The sequence below is a fragment of the Orcinus orca genome, chromosome 9 (genome assembly GCF_937001465.1).
Source record: "Orcinus orca chromosome 9, mOrcOrc1.1, whole genome shotgun sequence".
In the NCBI taxonomy this organism is placed as follows: domain Eukaryota; kingdom Metazoa; phylum Chordata; class Mammalia; order Artiodactyla; family Delphinidae; genus Orcinus; species Orcinus orca.
The window spans coordinates 81,244,453-81,261,587 of NC_064567.1; the positions used below are offsets into that span (position 1 = coordinate 81,244,453).

At 33.9% G+C, this 17,135-nt stretch overlaps 1 protein-coding gene across 2 annotated transcripts in view; it reads left to right on the top strand.

The window, feature by feature from the left end:
• Positions 1-17,135, top strand: part of HGF (hepatocyte growth factor) — an 83,561-nt gene that overhangs the window by 61,778 nt on the left and 4,648 nt on the right. For both annotated transcript variants that reach the window (XM_004263411.4, XM_049714938.1), the window contains 8 exons: positions 3-105; positions 4,225-4,358; positions 9,622-9,660; positions 10,879-10,975; positions 13,499-13,573; positions 14,427-14,573; positions 15,096-15,202; positions 15,324-15,469. In XM_004263411.4, coding sequence (XP_004263459.1) covers positions 3-105; positions 4,225-4,358; positions 9,622-9,660; positions 10,879-10,975; positions 13,499-13,573; positions 14,427-14,573; positions 15,096-15,202; positions 15,324-15,469 — 848 coding nt within the window. The remainder of the gene's footprint in view (positions 1-2; positions 106-4,224; positions 4,359-9,621; positions 9,661-10,878; positions 10,976-13,498; positions 13,574-14,426; positions 14,574-15,095; positions 15,203-15,323; positions 15,470-17,135) is intronic.

Sequence of the window (17,135 nt, forward strand, 5' to 3'; positions counted from 1 at the left end):
AGATTGTTATCGTGGGAATGGCAAAAACTATATGGGCAATTTATCCAAAACACGATCTGGACTAACATGTTCGATGTGGGACAAGAACATGGAAGATTTACATCGGTATGTAAATTTCTTTCTTTCAATATATAGTATGTAGTGATAACAGCAAATAGGTATATTGAGGTACATTGGTATTTCTTTCTATTCATTTATATATTATAGTAAGCTAATAAAAACATTAGATTGATCGTTCTGTGCAACTCAATTTAACATTTTCTCTCTACGTGGCAAACTTAAATAAACAATTCAAAGCAGTACATATTTATTGAGGATTTACTATGTGTTCTGCTGTGTAACAGGTGCCTCGGGAACATTAACAAAAAGAACATTAACATACATTTGGGCTCCACCTTTAAGCATGATATAGTCATACGGAGAAAACAATTACACAACTGGATAAGATATTGTATAATGAAATGCCAAATCTAGTGTTTCAAATAGTATATTATAGGATTATATTCTCATAATTATTTATTAATATTAGTTTATAAAATTGATAAGTGACCATCTTCATGTATATACACACCTTAAAATTCCACTTAACTACTAAAAACTTATTGAGACATGTTTCCTTGTATAGCTTTATTCTGATACACATGATTTTTCTATAATTAAAGAAATGGATATGTAATTGAAAAAAATCTATATATTTCAGAGAATTAGAGATTTTGACATTGGACATATTCACAACAAAAGCAGTTATCTTCCACTTGACCCCAGCAGTAGTGCTAGTGTGTTTGAAATTACAAAAGACGTATGAGACATAGTTGCAACATAGAACAGAGTTTTATTAAATATCCTGGAATATATACAGCAGGATTAAAAGAAAAATGGTAGTGTCATTTTTTTTTTTTTTTTTTTTTTTTTTTGCGGTACGCGGGCCTCTCACTGTTGTGGCCTCTCCCGTTGCGGAGCACAGGCTCCGGACGCGCAGGCTCCGGACGCGCAGGCTCCGGACGCGCAGGCTCAGCGGCCATGGCTCACAGGCCCAGCCGCTCCGCAGCATGTGGGATCTTGCCGGACCGGGGCACGAACCCGTGTCCTTTGCATCAGCAGGCGGACTCTCAACCACTGCGCCACCAGGGAAGCCCAGTAGTGTTATTTAATAAAGTATCTACAACATGGTTGCTTTCTGTGAGTTGTTATCTCATTTGACCATCATAATCCTATATGGAAGATATTTCTGTATGTGTGAATAAGAATTTAAGGATCCAGAGAAGTTGAGTCATTTTGCTCCTGGTTCCACTTTAGCTTTAAAGTTCTTATTCTCTTTCAAAATTTACTCACTAGTGGATGGTATTTTTTCGACTAATTTACTTCACAAATAGTGATAGTTATAAAGCAGTGTTCTCTAACATAAATATGCAACTGACATATGTAATCGCACTTGTACTTTTTACGTTTTCCAGTAGCCATACTTACAGAAGTAAAATTAAACAGGCAAATTTTTAAAATAATGTTTTTATTAATCCAATATTTCTAAAGCTTTTCATTTCAATATGTATTTAACATAAAAACTATTAATGAGCTATTTTACATTTTTATATTAAAGCTACAAAATTTGTTGTATATTTATAATTATAGCACCTTTCAATTTGGACGAGCCACATACTAGCTTTTCTGTGGTTACTCTGGCTAGTAGCTACTGTATTGGACACTGTAGCTCTAGGACTTCAAAGTTAAGCAGAATTCTGACATCATGGATCTCACTCTAGTATGGAATGGCAGAAAACAGCAAATGCCAATGTCATATTAGAAAATCCACGAAAAAAGCATATTTTATGTTATGGGGCTGCAAACAAGTGACACCCACACTTAAATGGTCAGGAAGTTTTCCTACAGGAAGGGATGTTAGTTGGGACATACGTAATAAGAAGGAGTTAGTCAAAGGAAGTGTAGGAGGAAAAGTACATCAGGCAGAAGAAATAACTTGTTCAAAAGCCCCAAAATGGAAGTGTATAAAAATCAGAAATAACTTTAATAAGTTTGAAACAGTATAATTTGGTTAATGTCCAGAGAAGAAATTCTCCAGTGGCAAAACCATACAGGACCCTGTAAGCTGTGTTAAGAAATTTGAAGAAAAAAGAAACGAAATTGAGTTATTTGTAGTGAGGTGGATGGACCTAGAGTCTGTCATACAGCGTGAAGTAAGTCAGAAAGAGAAAAACAAATACCGTATGCTAACACACACATATGGAATCTAAGGGAAAAAAAAAAAAAAGGTCATGAAGAACCTAGGGGTAAGACGGGAATAGAGATGCAGACCTACTAGGGCATGGACTTGAGGATATGGGGAGGGGGAAGGGTAAGCTGTGGCAAAGTGAGAGAGTGGCATGGACATATATACAATACGAAACATAAAATAGATAGCTAGTGGGAAGCAGCCGCATAGCACAGGGAGATCAGCTCGGTGTTTTGTGACCACCTAGAGGGGTGGGATAGGGAGGGTGGGAGGGAGGGAGATGCAAGAGGGAAGAGATATGGGAACATATGTATATGTATAACTGATTAACTTTGTTATAAAGCAGAAACTAACACACCATTGTAAAGCAATTATACTCCAATAAAGATGTTAAAAAAAAAAAGAAATTTGAGTTTTATCCTAAGCATTAAAGGAATTCATTCAAGAATTTTAAGCAAGAATTGGCATGATTAAAATTAATGCTGATTTCCACACTGATATTTTTAAAAGCATTTTTAGAAATATGGTGGGGTGGATCTAGCTCTTCACGGACTTGTGAAAGACAACTGTAACCAACTCTGCCTTCAGTGATTCCACATTAGAAGTCTGACAGTTTTATGGTGGAAGTAGTTACAGTTACACTACAGAAATATGCAAGAACAACAAATAAAGACCCTCTGCCCCCATACACACTTCAGAGTGCTAGTTGTTAAACATTTACCAGCATACCACTGGAAACACGTCGCATATTTATTCAGGGATGCAATGGTTATAACTCAATTCATTGAGTTTAGGTTTGCCTTTGGAAATAGTTAAAAGTCATTTGGAACCAACTTGTAGGATACTGATGAATGATTAAGTTGCACGGTACCATTTTGGTTTAAGTACAAACTATGACTGAGTAAAGAGGTAACACTGTGTGGTGGTTTTGAACACTGACTCTGGAAAGAGCCGTGTGTTCAAACACTTGTTCTACAGCTTAAAAACCATGTGACCCTAGAAAAATTAATTGTCCTCTGTGGATTTCAATTTCGTCAAATACAAAATTGCATAATCTTCGAGCCTGTCTCATCAGGTTGGTCTAAGGGCATATATGTAAGTCATCTGTAATAGAATATGTCACATAGTAAGTATTGTATGTCTTTACTGTCGTATTGGTCCAAAAAGTAAATCCAAGTTTAGTAAGACAGCTCAAGTTTCTATGTTGAAGCTCTTCCCAGTTTTTTAAAATGACACATTAATTATGTTCAAGCATGGTAGTAATTGGTAATCCAAAACAAATTAAGTTAGGATGTATAGTTTTCATGACATGGTCAGGATGGCCATGTGGAATTTGACTTCTTTAATGTTACTGAGGTAAATGTAAATATTGATGTTATATGAGTGGGCATGGTCTTATAACATAGAGTATTTTTGCTTTACTTCTGTAATAAATTTAGTTAAGATGTAAAATGAGAAAGGCTGAAGTGTTACTCAATTATCTGTCAAAAAATCATATTTTGTAACTATATGACCAATGAAATTTTAGAATTTAATAATTTTATTAGCACATTATTATTGTTTTCGGTGTATCTTCCAGTACGTTGTCATAGTAATGTTGCTAGTGATGCTTCTTTACATGTTTCTGAAACATGAAAAAATACTTTTGCAATAGCTTGCATTTTCTATGCATTTTCTAACTTAGATCTTTGTCACAGGGGTATTGTTACCTTGCCAGTATAGTTATTAAATAGAAGCAAAGTCATAAGATCTTTTATCACTTTATCTATGCTGATTATTCAGCCTTATTCCTGAGTTAAAGAACATCCTTCCAAACTGCAAGAACAACAACAAAATAAGTCTCAAAAAAAAAAAAACAAACCCAAAATTCACAGCAGGTAGCTTGTGTTGTATCTGTAATGAAAGTTATGCACTAGGATTATATCTTCTTCGTGACATTTTGTTTCTCTTGGACAAGATGTGCATTTTGTGATGTTCAGAGTTTGTTGTTTATGCAGGCATATCTTCTGGGAACCAGATGCTAGTAAGCTGAATAAGAATTACTGCCGCAATCCTGATGATGATGCCCATGGTCCCTGGTGTTACACGGGGAATCCTCTCATTCCTTGGGATTACTGCCCTATTTCTCGTTGTAAGTATATTTTGTGATCTTTTTCGGGTGAACCATTTTAAGTATACTGCATGCCCTCTAAAATGATACCTTAACCAGAGGTGGAAATAGTATAGGAGGGCTAGAGTTGATCCCAAAATAAGGATGCATTCCAGACAGCAACACACATACAACTTCATCTCTCCTCTAGACAAGGGGACAATCTGCTGAACTTTTAAAAGAGATTTTCCTCCCTCAGAAGATTTCTATTTGGAATTCAGAAGTAATACATGGCCATTGTTCTGACTGGGCTAGAAAGACCTCTCCGCCCCCCACCCCACCAATAAATACTAACTGTTCAGCCTCTGAAAGTACCAGAGCTCTTAGCAAAGTCCCCAGCCCACTAACAGGCCCATAAACACATCAGAGATAGTTGTGCTTCCATTATCTTCTCAGCTGTTTAGGCCAAGACAAAGAAGCCTAAAACATTCCATCTACTTCTCTGAGCCCAAGATGATTTTGTTTAAAAAGTATTAGCACATAAAGTAAAAGATATACATAAAATGTATAATATATGTCTGATACACTTCATGTAAAAGAGCACCTATATAGCAATAAGTAAAAGATGAGATGATTCGAGAAAACTGAAGATGAATCTTCAAGAATAAACTTAATAAATGAAAAGATGTTAAAACTTAATAGTAAGAAAATATAATAATTATAATGAAAAGATAAAAGCATAAGAAATCATTTCCACCTATCAGGTTGGCAAATAAGAAGGTGATTGCTAATGCCTAATATTAGTGAGAACCTGGGTAATCAGACTCTCTCAATACTGTGCTGCTCTGTGTACTGGGAAGCCTGTATTGAAGTCAGTTTGGGGAAACGTATCAGGATTTTCAACCTCTGCACGACTGACATTTTGTGCTGGATAAACCTTTGTTATGGGAGGCCGTCCTATGTATTATAAGATGTTTGGTAGTGTCCCTGGCCTCTACCCACTAGATGTCAATAGTATCACCTCCACTGAGAACTGCTAATGGAGAGTAATGTATATTGAGATGAAAATATATCCTCAATATGTTATTGATTGAGTGAAAAAGACTTACAAAGCTCTCTTAGTAGCAAGAGACCATTTTACTGTAGTACATATCTCACAGCTCTGTTTATAGCAGGTATCTTTTTTTTTTTTTTGCGGTACGAGGGCTTCTCACTGTTGTGGCCTCTCCTGTTGCGGAGCACAGGCTCTGGACGCGCAGGCTCAGCGGCCATGGCTCACGGGCCTAGCCGCTCTGCAGCATGTGGGATCTTTCCGGACCGAGGCACGAACCCATGTCCCCTGCATCGGCAGGCGGACTCTCAACTGCTGCGCCACCAGGGAAGGGAAGCCCTATAGCAGATATCTTTAAACACTATGTTAAACTGCCTTCTTGTTTAAAAAAGACTCGTTTTATATGTTCAATAAGAGTCCTGTTTTAAGAATATTTTTCACGTGAGACAAGGCAGTAGCAAGTACCTTGAAAATAGCAGCAAAAATACTCACTTTAAAAGAGATTAGATTAAGAAATGATACTTGCTTTAAAACATAAAACACAAACACAAGTCTATATTTTCCATAATATACATTAAATTAAAGAGATAATTTCTCACCATAAATTGTAACACTAGTCACGTTTCATGAAATTTTAGCATAAAAGCAAACTTTTAAAATATGATGTTAATCAATTATATCTATAGTTAAAACTTGGAACTTCGCAATCTATTTTTAATTAAGTAATTTTCTATAATAGTAAGTAAATATCTTATATGTTCACAAAGAAATAGTATTTCATATTGTTATAGTTCATTTCATCAGCTTTAATCATAGCCTTTCAAATTAATTAGTGTTCTCCTAATGTTCCTAACTTATCCCAGATTAGGGTTTGCATAGGTCCTGAAAATGTTCTTTTATAGAAGATGTCTTTCTGGTTTTAACATTAAAATAAACAAGCAAACAGACCAACCTTTCCAACCTCTCTGGTGTACAAAAAAAATTTTTTAATGGTGAAAGTTGTTATTTTTTCTAAGTATTAGTTTTATTTCATGGTACCTCTTTGTGAAGTTTCTATGATTAAGAATAATGGAGGCTAATAGACTCTTCAATGACCTAGGAAGAAGGATAAAAGTCAATGACCCGGCTTCTAAAACAAGTTCTATTGCTTTCCCTATAGAATTCCAGATTTCTAAAAATCACAGTAGCCTAATTTTAGTACGTAGATATAGTTAAGAGTAAAATGTTCCCATAGAGAACTGTGATTTGGCTTATAAATTTGAGACAAGACTAATAACTTTAAAGTTTTTAAAGCATATTTTCAACTAACATTTTTAAACTAAAAGTAATGTGCTATTGAAAGACTTCAGGGTGTTGCTAGTATTTGATTAAATGCTACTGCAGATAACTCATTTATTTCAATGTATTCTGAACATTAATTAATTTCAACAAATATTTCTACACTGTCATTTTTCTAACTAATATTTATAGCCAGGATTTATTTACAGTTTTCTTGCTGGTGAAAGGCTAATAAAATTTATCTTTAGAAGATTTGAGTTCTTATTTATTTAACTTCAGAGACTATATATCATTTTCATACTGCACATTTGTATTACAAACATGTAAAGGTTTGTATTCCTTTTTTTTTTTTTTTTTTTTGTGGTACGCGGGCCTCTCACTGTTGTGGCCTCTCCTGTTGCGGAGCACAGGCTCCGGACGCACAGGCTCAGCGGCCATGGCTCACGGGCCCAGCCGCTCCGCGGCATGTGGGATCCTCCCGGACCGGGGCACGAACCTGTGTCCCCTGCATCGGCAGGCGGACTCTCAACCACTGCGCCACCAGGGAAGCCCCTTGTATTCCTTTTTAAAAAATGCTTACAAAATAATATTTAACATATTTTTAAGGTTCTCAAGATGCAAAAATAAAACTGTAGAAATGTCTATATTTGTCTATACACATATACACAGTATATCTTAGAAAATTCTTAAGTATTAAGAGAGCATAGTGGTTTAGAGTTTCAACTCTGAGTTCCTGGGTAAGGATTTCAGTTCTATCACTTTAAGTGCCTTGGGTAAATTACCTCCACTTCAGTTTGTATTTATTTATTCAATTTGTTAGTAATTTTAAATTGTGCTCCTATTGTGTGCAAAGCCCTATATATCATTCTAGGTATAGAAAATATAAACAATGTTTCCTACTCTCAAATCGTTTTCAGTGTACAGAGGAGACATTTTACATACATAATCGCAAATAAAGTCATTTAAATACATACATATTAATATTAAAATATATAATAAGAATGGGAATACAAATGTCAGCGTGGAAAAAGTTGTGCTGTTCATACAGTTTCAAATTTGAGTTGAAACTTTAAGGATCTATTAAAAGAAAGTTTTATTTATGTTTTCAGTAAGAGCACATGTTTGGTTCTGAGGCCATATAAACACACACACACACACACACACACACACACACACACACACACACTCCTACACTTCCATAGGAAAAACTTTTATCATTGACATGTTTTCCTTCTTCAAATTTAAGGTGAATCAATATAAAGTAAGATTTGTATCATATATAGTTGTTCAGATTTGAGTACTATGGTGGAGACGTAAGGGAAAAGTAAAAGAGGAGAAGTGAAAATAGTATTTTAAGGTAAAATGGAAAAGGCCTAGAAAGCAGAAGAAACTAGAATGCTTTCAAAAAATTCATAATCTAACCAGCAACCCAGAATCTCTAGAAATCTGATTTTAAGTGGTAATGCAGCTTCTTCTAAATTGTGAGAAATGTTGGCTTAGAGGAAAATCTATATATATATACTCTTAATTATTAAAGCCCCTAAATGATAAGATCTACACATTTTAAAAAATTTAAATATTTTAGTAAGGTACAATAATGAACGAAATACTTTGTTGACGTATTAACTTGATGCATAGAAATCGGAAACTTGATATGCAGTTAAGAATACAATGAATAGTGTAGTCTTTCTCACCACAAACGATACAAAGAATAGATATCTAGTTTTTTATTTTAGAATTTTTATGTAAATAACTTGAGTGGAAAAAGCAATATCCTTGACGTTTTAATGACCACAGTCGGCCTCCATCCTAATTTGTACTGTGAACTAAAACAATGACCTCAGGTGACTAAGACAAAACCATCCCCAAGAATAAACTAAAGGGAAAGGGAAATGATGAAATTTGTATGTTTACGCTTATTCACTTAAAATATCTAGACCTGGAAAATGGACATAAATAAAAACGCTTTAGCATGTATTAATTTTCTCAAGATTTCCCATAAATAAAAATCAGATTTGCGTCTATTACAAAGGAATCCATAGGCCATTTTTGTTTTGTTGCCGGTTTATTTGAGCTCAGGGCACTTCCAGAGACTAACAACCAGCTGGGTCTAAACAATGCCTGACTAAACTCTATGTCATCAGTTTTGGACAGTCACACACTAAATTCCAGGAAATGTACTTCATTCATTGCTACTTAAGTATTTTCAAATCCTAGCATCCTCCAAGCCTTTCTCTTGGCAGCAATTAAACCCCACTCAGTAGGGAGGTTGTAAAAAAGTAGTAAGTATGAAATTTTAGTCATAATTTATTGGCAGTTTCTGGTGTTCTTTTTTTTAAATACTTTTCCCCTTACTACCTAGAAAAACCAGTCTTTGAAATATACTAACAAAGCATAATTATATTTGGCTATCCCTCTTTTTCCATGAGTGACCTTGATTTCTATCTTCTCAAATTCTTAAAAAAGTTTTCTGAAACATAGGAAGTTTTAATTATCCTTAACCATAAGTAAAAAAAGTAATTTTCAGGAAAAATATAAATGGGTCAAATTAAAGCTACATAGTTTATCTATATGAATGGCCCAAATAAACAATAATAAGCATTACTGCTGTTTGGTGGAATGTTCATTGTGTACGATGTTTGGCATCTTGGGAGAATGAGGCAGCTCCTTGGTGCTAGCAGTGTAATTCAAACTGCCAACATCCATCAAACCACATACCTGATAACCTTCACAGTCATAAAACAGGGCTTTCCTCACATGACCCACTACCAGTAGGTGCATGCTTTCAACTTTGTCTAAAAGTGATACATAATTACTCAAAAGAGTATTATTGCATTTTATTTTTGAATAAAATGTAAAGAATTGTAGTAAATTATCCATTTATGGATATTTGGATTTCAATACACAATTCTGGTTCTATATAACAGAAATATGTATGTAAAAATTATGTATATACATATATATTTGTTTTTACAGGTGAAGGTGATACCACACCTACAATAGTCAATTTAGACCGTAAGTAATCTTTCAAAATAATATATGAGTCTCTATGTGTCAGAAGTGATGTCATTATTTTCTTCATAGAAAAATAACTTATCATTATATAAACTTCCATCATAAAAATAAAATAATCTATTTTATTTTATTTGAACATTTTTTTTCTGTGTGCATGTGTAAAGGTGTTACAAAGGCAACTGCATACTGAATATCAAAATTCAATGCTCTGTCACAAAATATGTTATATTTAACTTTGAAAAAAGCATGTATATTGCTTTTACCTAACTGGGGGCAGAAGGTATCCATTGGACTTTCACCATCCTTTAAATTAAATCAGGATGCTACAGTCAGAAAGAATGAAACCAGAAGGTTGGAAAGTTATGCAGTGTCTTTATCCTGCTCTATCTTTAAAGCTCTTTGCATGCTCTATGAGGCAAAAGATGACACAATCTGAGAGGTTCAGTTAATCCTCAGCTTAAGGAAATCTGTTGGGAGCTGCTTGTATCCGATTTTCACACATTTCTTGGGCTGAAGGAAGTTACTCAAACGTTTTGATTTAAGAGACCACCTGCTGTGTCCCAGGCTGAAGAGCAAATGGAAATCTATTTTAGACCATGGACAAGAGTGGAAAGGATAAGGCAAGGAACACCAAGGAGGGTCAGGAAGAAGTTTACTTCAAAGAATTCTAAATTATATCTTTTGGATATAATGATTTAGACATAATTATGTCATTTGGATTAAAATTTCAATTAATATAACTTTGGTAACACGTTGCAAAATGGTTCTACATTCTTACTATACAAATTCATGAGTAATAAACCAAATATAGTTTTCTTATTTTCACTTAGGCTATTGCTTTTCATTGACATTTAGAAATAAGCACTGTAAATAACATTGTTCCATTTTATGTTGAGATTGTTAAGGGAAATGCAATTAATGTTAGACCTGAAGAACTTGTACCTAGTGAGCAAAGCCACTGTCACTATCATGGTAATGCTGTTGACCTTGAGTTGATTAGTTTTTCTGTGCTACCCATCTACTTAGATGAGGATAGCAAACATTTTGGGCCTGATTTGGCACTGTAGTTACGCTATTTACCTTCTTTTGTCCAAAATGTTCTTCTGACACAATTACAGTAGTTACATTTGTATAGTTACCATTGCACTAAAGAAAGCTGAGAGGCACGGATTATTTCAAAATGTTTTATCAAAATGTTATGTTTGGTCCTCTTTTTAGATCCTGTAATATCTTGCGCCAAAACAAAACAATTGCGAGTTGTAAATGGGATTCCAACACGAACAAATGTAGGATGGATGGTTAGTTTGAAATACAGGTAATTATTAATAGACACAAATCATACATATCTGGATTATTTGCAAAAGTTATATTCCCAGCAGTATGGCCACGGGTAGTCGTGCAGGTTGTGCCCTCCACGAGGCACCTGTATGAGGGGGGCACAAGAGGGGACTAATCACATTCTGCTTGCCAAAAGCCATGGATTTTGCAATTTGTGCCTCCAGAGATGGTGCCATTTTAAATGCTTACAAAGGTCCCATATGTGTTTGCATTGTCCCTGATATGGCACTTCAATTCTCGTAAAGCAAAAGACAACTACACAGAGAACCTACCTATACCTTGATATCACCATATAGTTATACTTATGTTGTTAATTTCCCAATCTAGTATATTATGAGATTATTTTTTAACTTGTCTATGCACAATCATATCAAAAATTTTATATTTGTTTTTAATTTCTGACTTTTTAATTGTCATTCTAATGAAAAATAGCAATAATTTAAAATTCTAGGACATTTCATCATTAAGGAAAAGATTAACAAATTATACTGATAGTTGAACAGTCTTGAAATTATAATATTCAGTGTGGATAAAAAAATTCTTGACATGTCTATTTCTCAATGTTGTAAGGATCAATGCCATGTTCTATGTAAAATTTTTCAAAATATACTATTATACAAAATTAAGATTAGTAATTATGTTGTAAGAATTAAATATTGAAAACAGGAGTTAGCTTAAAACCTGATCATACAACTTTCTATGTACTACACATATTGTACTGTATGGTAATCAGAATGTTAAAATATCTTTGTCTATATCTATCTGTATTGGAGCCTCATCATGCAACATACGCCAAAGTGCACCTGAATTCTAGCCACATTTTCCCTTGTTTTCAAGACACCCCATGTTTCTCTCTCCGAGCCTTTGTGCTGTGGTTCCCACTGTATGTTGTAGCTTTCTTCCTCTGTATTTTATGCCTGGAAAATCTTTCATTCTTTAAATACCAACTGTAATATCTCCTCTTTTTGGAAACCCTCCCTGTTCCTTTACCTCTAGCCTCCTAGAATAGAGGAAGAATATCCATTTTTTTTAACCATAACCAAATCACAGTGGCATTAAATTAGAATAGAGACAACTTGAAACTGAAGTGTTTTTTAAATAAGTCAATTCTTAACAAGCATGAAGTTTAAATACTTTGATATATATATGACTTTAGATACCAGGTAGAAGATGGCCTAAAGTTCTCTTTTAGTGTATCTTTCTTCCAAGGAGTAACTCATCAATTTTTATAAATATTTATGTTGATAATTGTAGGGTAGCTGTCCTGGGTGTGTAGTACCGAAATAGATTTATGAAACTCACCAGAATATTAAAGCTGCTGTGCAGTATGAAGACTTAATGAAGGCTGTAAAACTGGGGGGGGGGGGGGTTATTTTCTTTATTATAGAAAATGTTCCAAGAATCTACATCTTTGAACTAATTAGAGGATCTTTGCAAATCTCATTACTCGAGGAAAAAAAAAAAGGCAAATACTTTTCAATTTATTCTTATTCAAAGGAGACTTCCTTTGGAAGTCACCATCCTTGGAGAAGCAGGTGAAACTGTTTTTCATCAGATCAGAGTAGTATAAACTTTTTTTAAAAAGTACTTTTCCTTTTAAATGCAAGTTCTTAGTAACAACAGCTGTTTAGCTATTCTTCCAAAACTCACAGAGAGGAATAGAAATTCAAACTCGATACATATTCTTAACCTCCTGTGTGGTACAGGCCATAAATAACTGTGGTCTTAGTCTGGGAATCTTATTCTATTACCCTCTGAAGCACTGAACATCTGTACTCTTTGGAAATGTAAATTGTGACTAGTTGTACTTTTTTCCATGTGTCTGCCAAAAAATAATGGATTTACAGATTTTGGATACATCAAATAAATGTTCTAGTATTTATTATTCTCTACAAATATTTTATAATTTCCTAGATCTCTCTTGCAAAATTGTTTTGATTTTATAAATAAATGTTATATTGTTGGTCTTAAGCTGAACAAACAAATTACTCAAACTCAGTTATACTCTAAGTTAATATATCAGAACTACATAATGGTAATGAAAGAAGGGAAGAGCACATAAATATTATATATGGTTACCACCAGATGGTTTTTAGGTTTTAAATAAAAACTCAAATTTACAGTTTTCATAATCAAACACTGAATTTAAAATACGTCTAATTATCCTATATTTGTAGCACATACTTTCTCACACAAGAATAGACACACACACACGTGAACATATGTGTTGGGAATGGATCTTCATGTGTAGTGACAGGGTTCCTCATACAAAAATAAAGTTGCTTTCATAAAATTGTAATCACATTATGAAAAAAGTTCTAATGCTATAATCATCAAATATCATCCTTCTGATAAAAGGATTATTCGTTTTATTCTAGTTGGGTTAATGTCTACATTTTTCTCTCAATGTGTTTAACAAATGGAGCCATAGGTTTTGCATTAATTGGCAGGCACCCTTTCTGCACAGACGTTACTTGTTTCTCTTTCCTCTTTCTCTTAGAAATAAACATATCTGTGGAGGATCATTGATAAAGGAAAGTTGGATTCTTACTGCAAGACAGTGTTTCCCTTCTCGGTAAAGTATTTCTGAAACCAATATTTGTTTTGAGCATTTAAAAATATGTATGGCTTCCATTTAGCTTATAGGCTTAAGAATGTGTATTCATTTAACAGAGATTCACCATCATAGGGTGAACAAATTAATTTCTTTTTTTAGATTTAGCTTATAAAATTTACCTTGACTTAATTGATACTTACTTATGGGTACTACTTCTGTTCACCTCTTTCCACGATTGGCACTACTCTCATTTGAGGAAAAATTTTGCTAGAATTATGTTAATAATTTTTATCCCAACCTCCTTCTTGCACTGTATATTTCTAGATATTCTTTTTCTGAATTATCAACAAACTTCTCTCAATCCTCACTTCTTTCTTATGTAGAACAAGCCTCAGAATAATACTGAGAATAATTTTCAATGGAAATTAGCCTAAGGGAAAAATAAGGAGGTAGCATTTGTAAGCTTACTCCTTGATTCCCATTAAGGTCACATTGATTTTGTTAGTATAAATATTCAATCCCTATTAACAAACCAAACACACACATTTGAGATAAAAAGGAAAATTTGCAATAAATTATAACTCATGTAATGTGCTTTACCTAAGAATGTTTCATAAATGACCTACTCTCTAGCAAAAATAAGCAAGTTTTCGGAAAAAAAAGCCATTTAGAATTTCAGCAATTTAAAGGTTCTTCCTGCTTATATGTTCTTGTAGTATTCAGAATCGCCCATAACAAATGTGTTGCTCTTTATTATATTTTAAAGTTTAAATTTAGGTTATTTATCTGCCCTTATAAGCTAATATAACAATATATGTGATTAATATTACATATTTTAAAGTTATTTTTTATATTTTAATTTTTTACTTAGAAACAAAGACTTGAAAGATTATGAAGCTTGGCTTGGAATTCATGATGTCCATGGAAGAGGAGATGAGAAACGCAAACAGGTTCTAAATGTTACCCAACTGGTATATGGGCCGGAAGGATCAGATCTAGTATTACTGAAGCTTGCTAGGTGAGTTCCTTTAGATAGTTTCATATTTTTAATATAGAATGGAATTGTTGAAGCTTTTTCTTCAACTATGTTCTTATTCTTTCTCTCTCATGTAGATGTATTATAAAAGCATATGTCACATGGTGTGTGTGTGTGTGTGTGTGTGTGTGTGTGTGTGTGTGTATGTATGTGTGTATGTGTGTGTGTGTGTGTCTTCAGAGGCAGAGAGAGGGGCATTTTCAAATTTTTCAAAAGTGAATAAATGAAATTGGACCAACAGTTTGATCAGCCTGCTCTAAAACCAAAGGTTAGTGAGCAATTATATGATAACTTTAACAGGTAAAATAATGATTAAAAAAATAGCAGTGACCATTTGTTCTTAAATATTTGTAAGTAAATATTCATTTCTCTACTACCTACTCTGAAGCACAATTGTTTATTCTCTCTAAATGAATCATATTAAACATTCACACTACATTTTAATATGTTAATTTTGTGTTGAATCCAATCAAGGTTACTTACCATTATATTTTCTCTTTTCAGGCCTGCTGTTCTGGATGATTTTGTTAGTACAATTGATTTACCTAATTATGGGTGCACAATTCCTGAAAAAACCACTTGCAGTGTTTATGGCTGGGGCTACACTGGATGTAAGCTATTTTTAGAAAGATAAGGCAATATCATATGTATTTTGTAAAAATATTTTGTATTTCTTTATTTTTCTCACCTTACCCTGCGCTCATTAACTGTACATATTTTGCGCCATTCTAGTGATCAACTCGGACGGTCTATTACGAGTAGCACATCTCTATATTATGGGGAATGAGAAATGCAGCCAATATCATCAAGGGAAGGTGACTCTGAATGAGTCTGAAATATGTGCTGGGGCTGAAAATATTGTATCAGGACCATGCGAGGTAAAAACAGAGATTTTTATGTAAGGAGTATGTGATGGATAGCATAGTTTCTTGTGTTTATATTTTCTATTTTTCTCAAATGAGAATCATTATAAACCAACCTGTTCTAAGAGAGAGGAATTGAAAAAGATAACCCTTATTATCCTTGTACAATTTTTTAGCTAAATAGTGAAGCAATCCATGTTTCATTAGCAGCAAACTAAGATGACATTTGTCTCTCAAGAAACAAGAAAAGAATACAGCCAAAACTCTAAGAGAAAGCTGTTCAAATTAGAAGTATCCAATATGCAGTTTGATACAATAGCTTGCATTTTTCTAATGTTTTTCTAAATGTATCTGATCTTCCCAAATTCTAACTTAACTCTATTAATTTTAATAAGAGATACATGCCTGCTTTTAAACTTTTAAATATGTTTTTGGTTAAGCCAGTGTGTGTATGTGTGTGTGTGTGTGTGTATGTGTGTGTGTGTGTGTGTGTGTTTAAACAAATTCTATTTAAAAAACCAAAAGGTCAAAGTTCATGATTTTAAGAGCTTGGACATTTTCATTTGTTAAGCAACTGTTCTTTCCACTTGGCAGTGTTCCTATCCCTGTTTCACATAGACAAGCTGTTAAACTGTTATTTTTGATGTTTTTCAGTTAAAGAATTTTAAAATTGCATTAAAATAATACGATTAAAAACTGATTATGTGTTTATAACCACTTTCAAATCTGGTGTTTTTTCCAGTAAATCAGTATCACTAAGGTTTTCATCACAAATGAAAATCTACTAGGAGAAAGAATTATTTATTTATCTGTTTGTTTACTTATTACTGAGTTCTGTAAACACCAAGTTTTGAGCTAGACCAGATCTTTGAGATATTTAGAAAGCTTGCACTTATCCCAGCCCTACTGCCATTACTACTTTGACATCTGCTCTTCAGGAATAGCCTATAATCTGGTTTGTCATCTATACATTCTTAGATTCCTAACTTTAGCACTGAAAAATTTATCACATAGTTATTTTTATCTATATAATCAATCAGATTGATTCAGCCACTTCTCAAAAATGCACTCATCCTCCAGGATTTTTTTTTTTTTTGCATCACTGATATTTGAAACAGGGTAATATAATAATCAAACCAGGGAAATCTAGACACCTAAAAAAATCTCCTAAACATTTGTATAATAGCAATAGCATCACATTTAGTGAAAGTCCCTCAAAATCAATTCTCAAAATGAATTGATTTGAAGAGTTCATATCAGTAATCACTGGTGCATTAATTTAAAAACCAGATTAACAGGGCTTCCCTGGTGGCGCAGTGGTTGAGAGTCCGCCTGCCGATACAGGGGACACGGGTTCGTGCCCCAGTCCGGGAAGATCCCACATGCTGCGGAGCAGCTGGGCCCGTGAGCCATGGCCGCTGAGTCTGCGCATCCGGAGCCTGTGCTCCGCAACAGGAGAGGCCACAACAGTGAGAGGCCCGCGTACCGCAAAAAAAAAAACAAAACAGATTAACACCTGTGGCAGAGTTTATATGAAGTCTCTTTGAATAAACTATTTTCCTTAGTGTTTTATCTTCTATTTCACCCCCACCTTGATTTTCTCTGTCACAGAATGTTAATAGCTCTCTTCTTTCCACCTGTATTACAGAACTAAATTTTGCAGTAGTTTAGTTTTATCTCA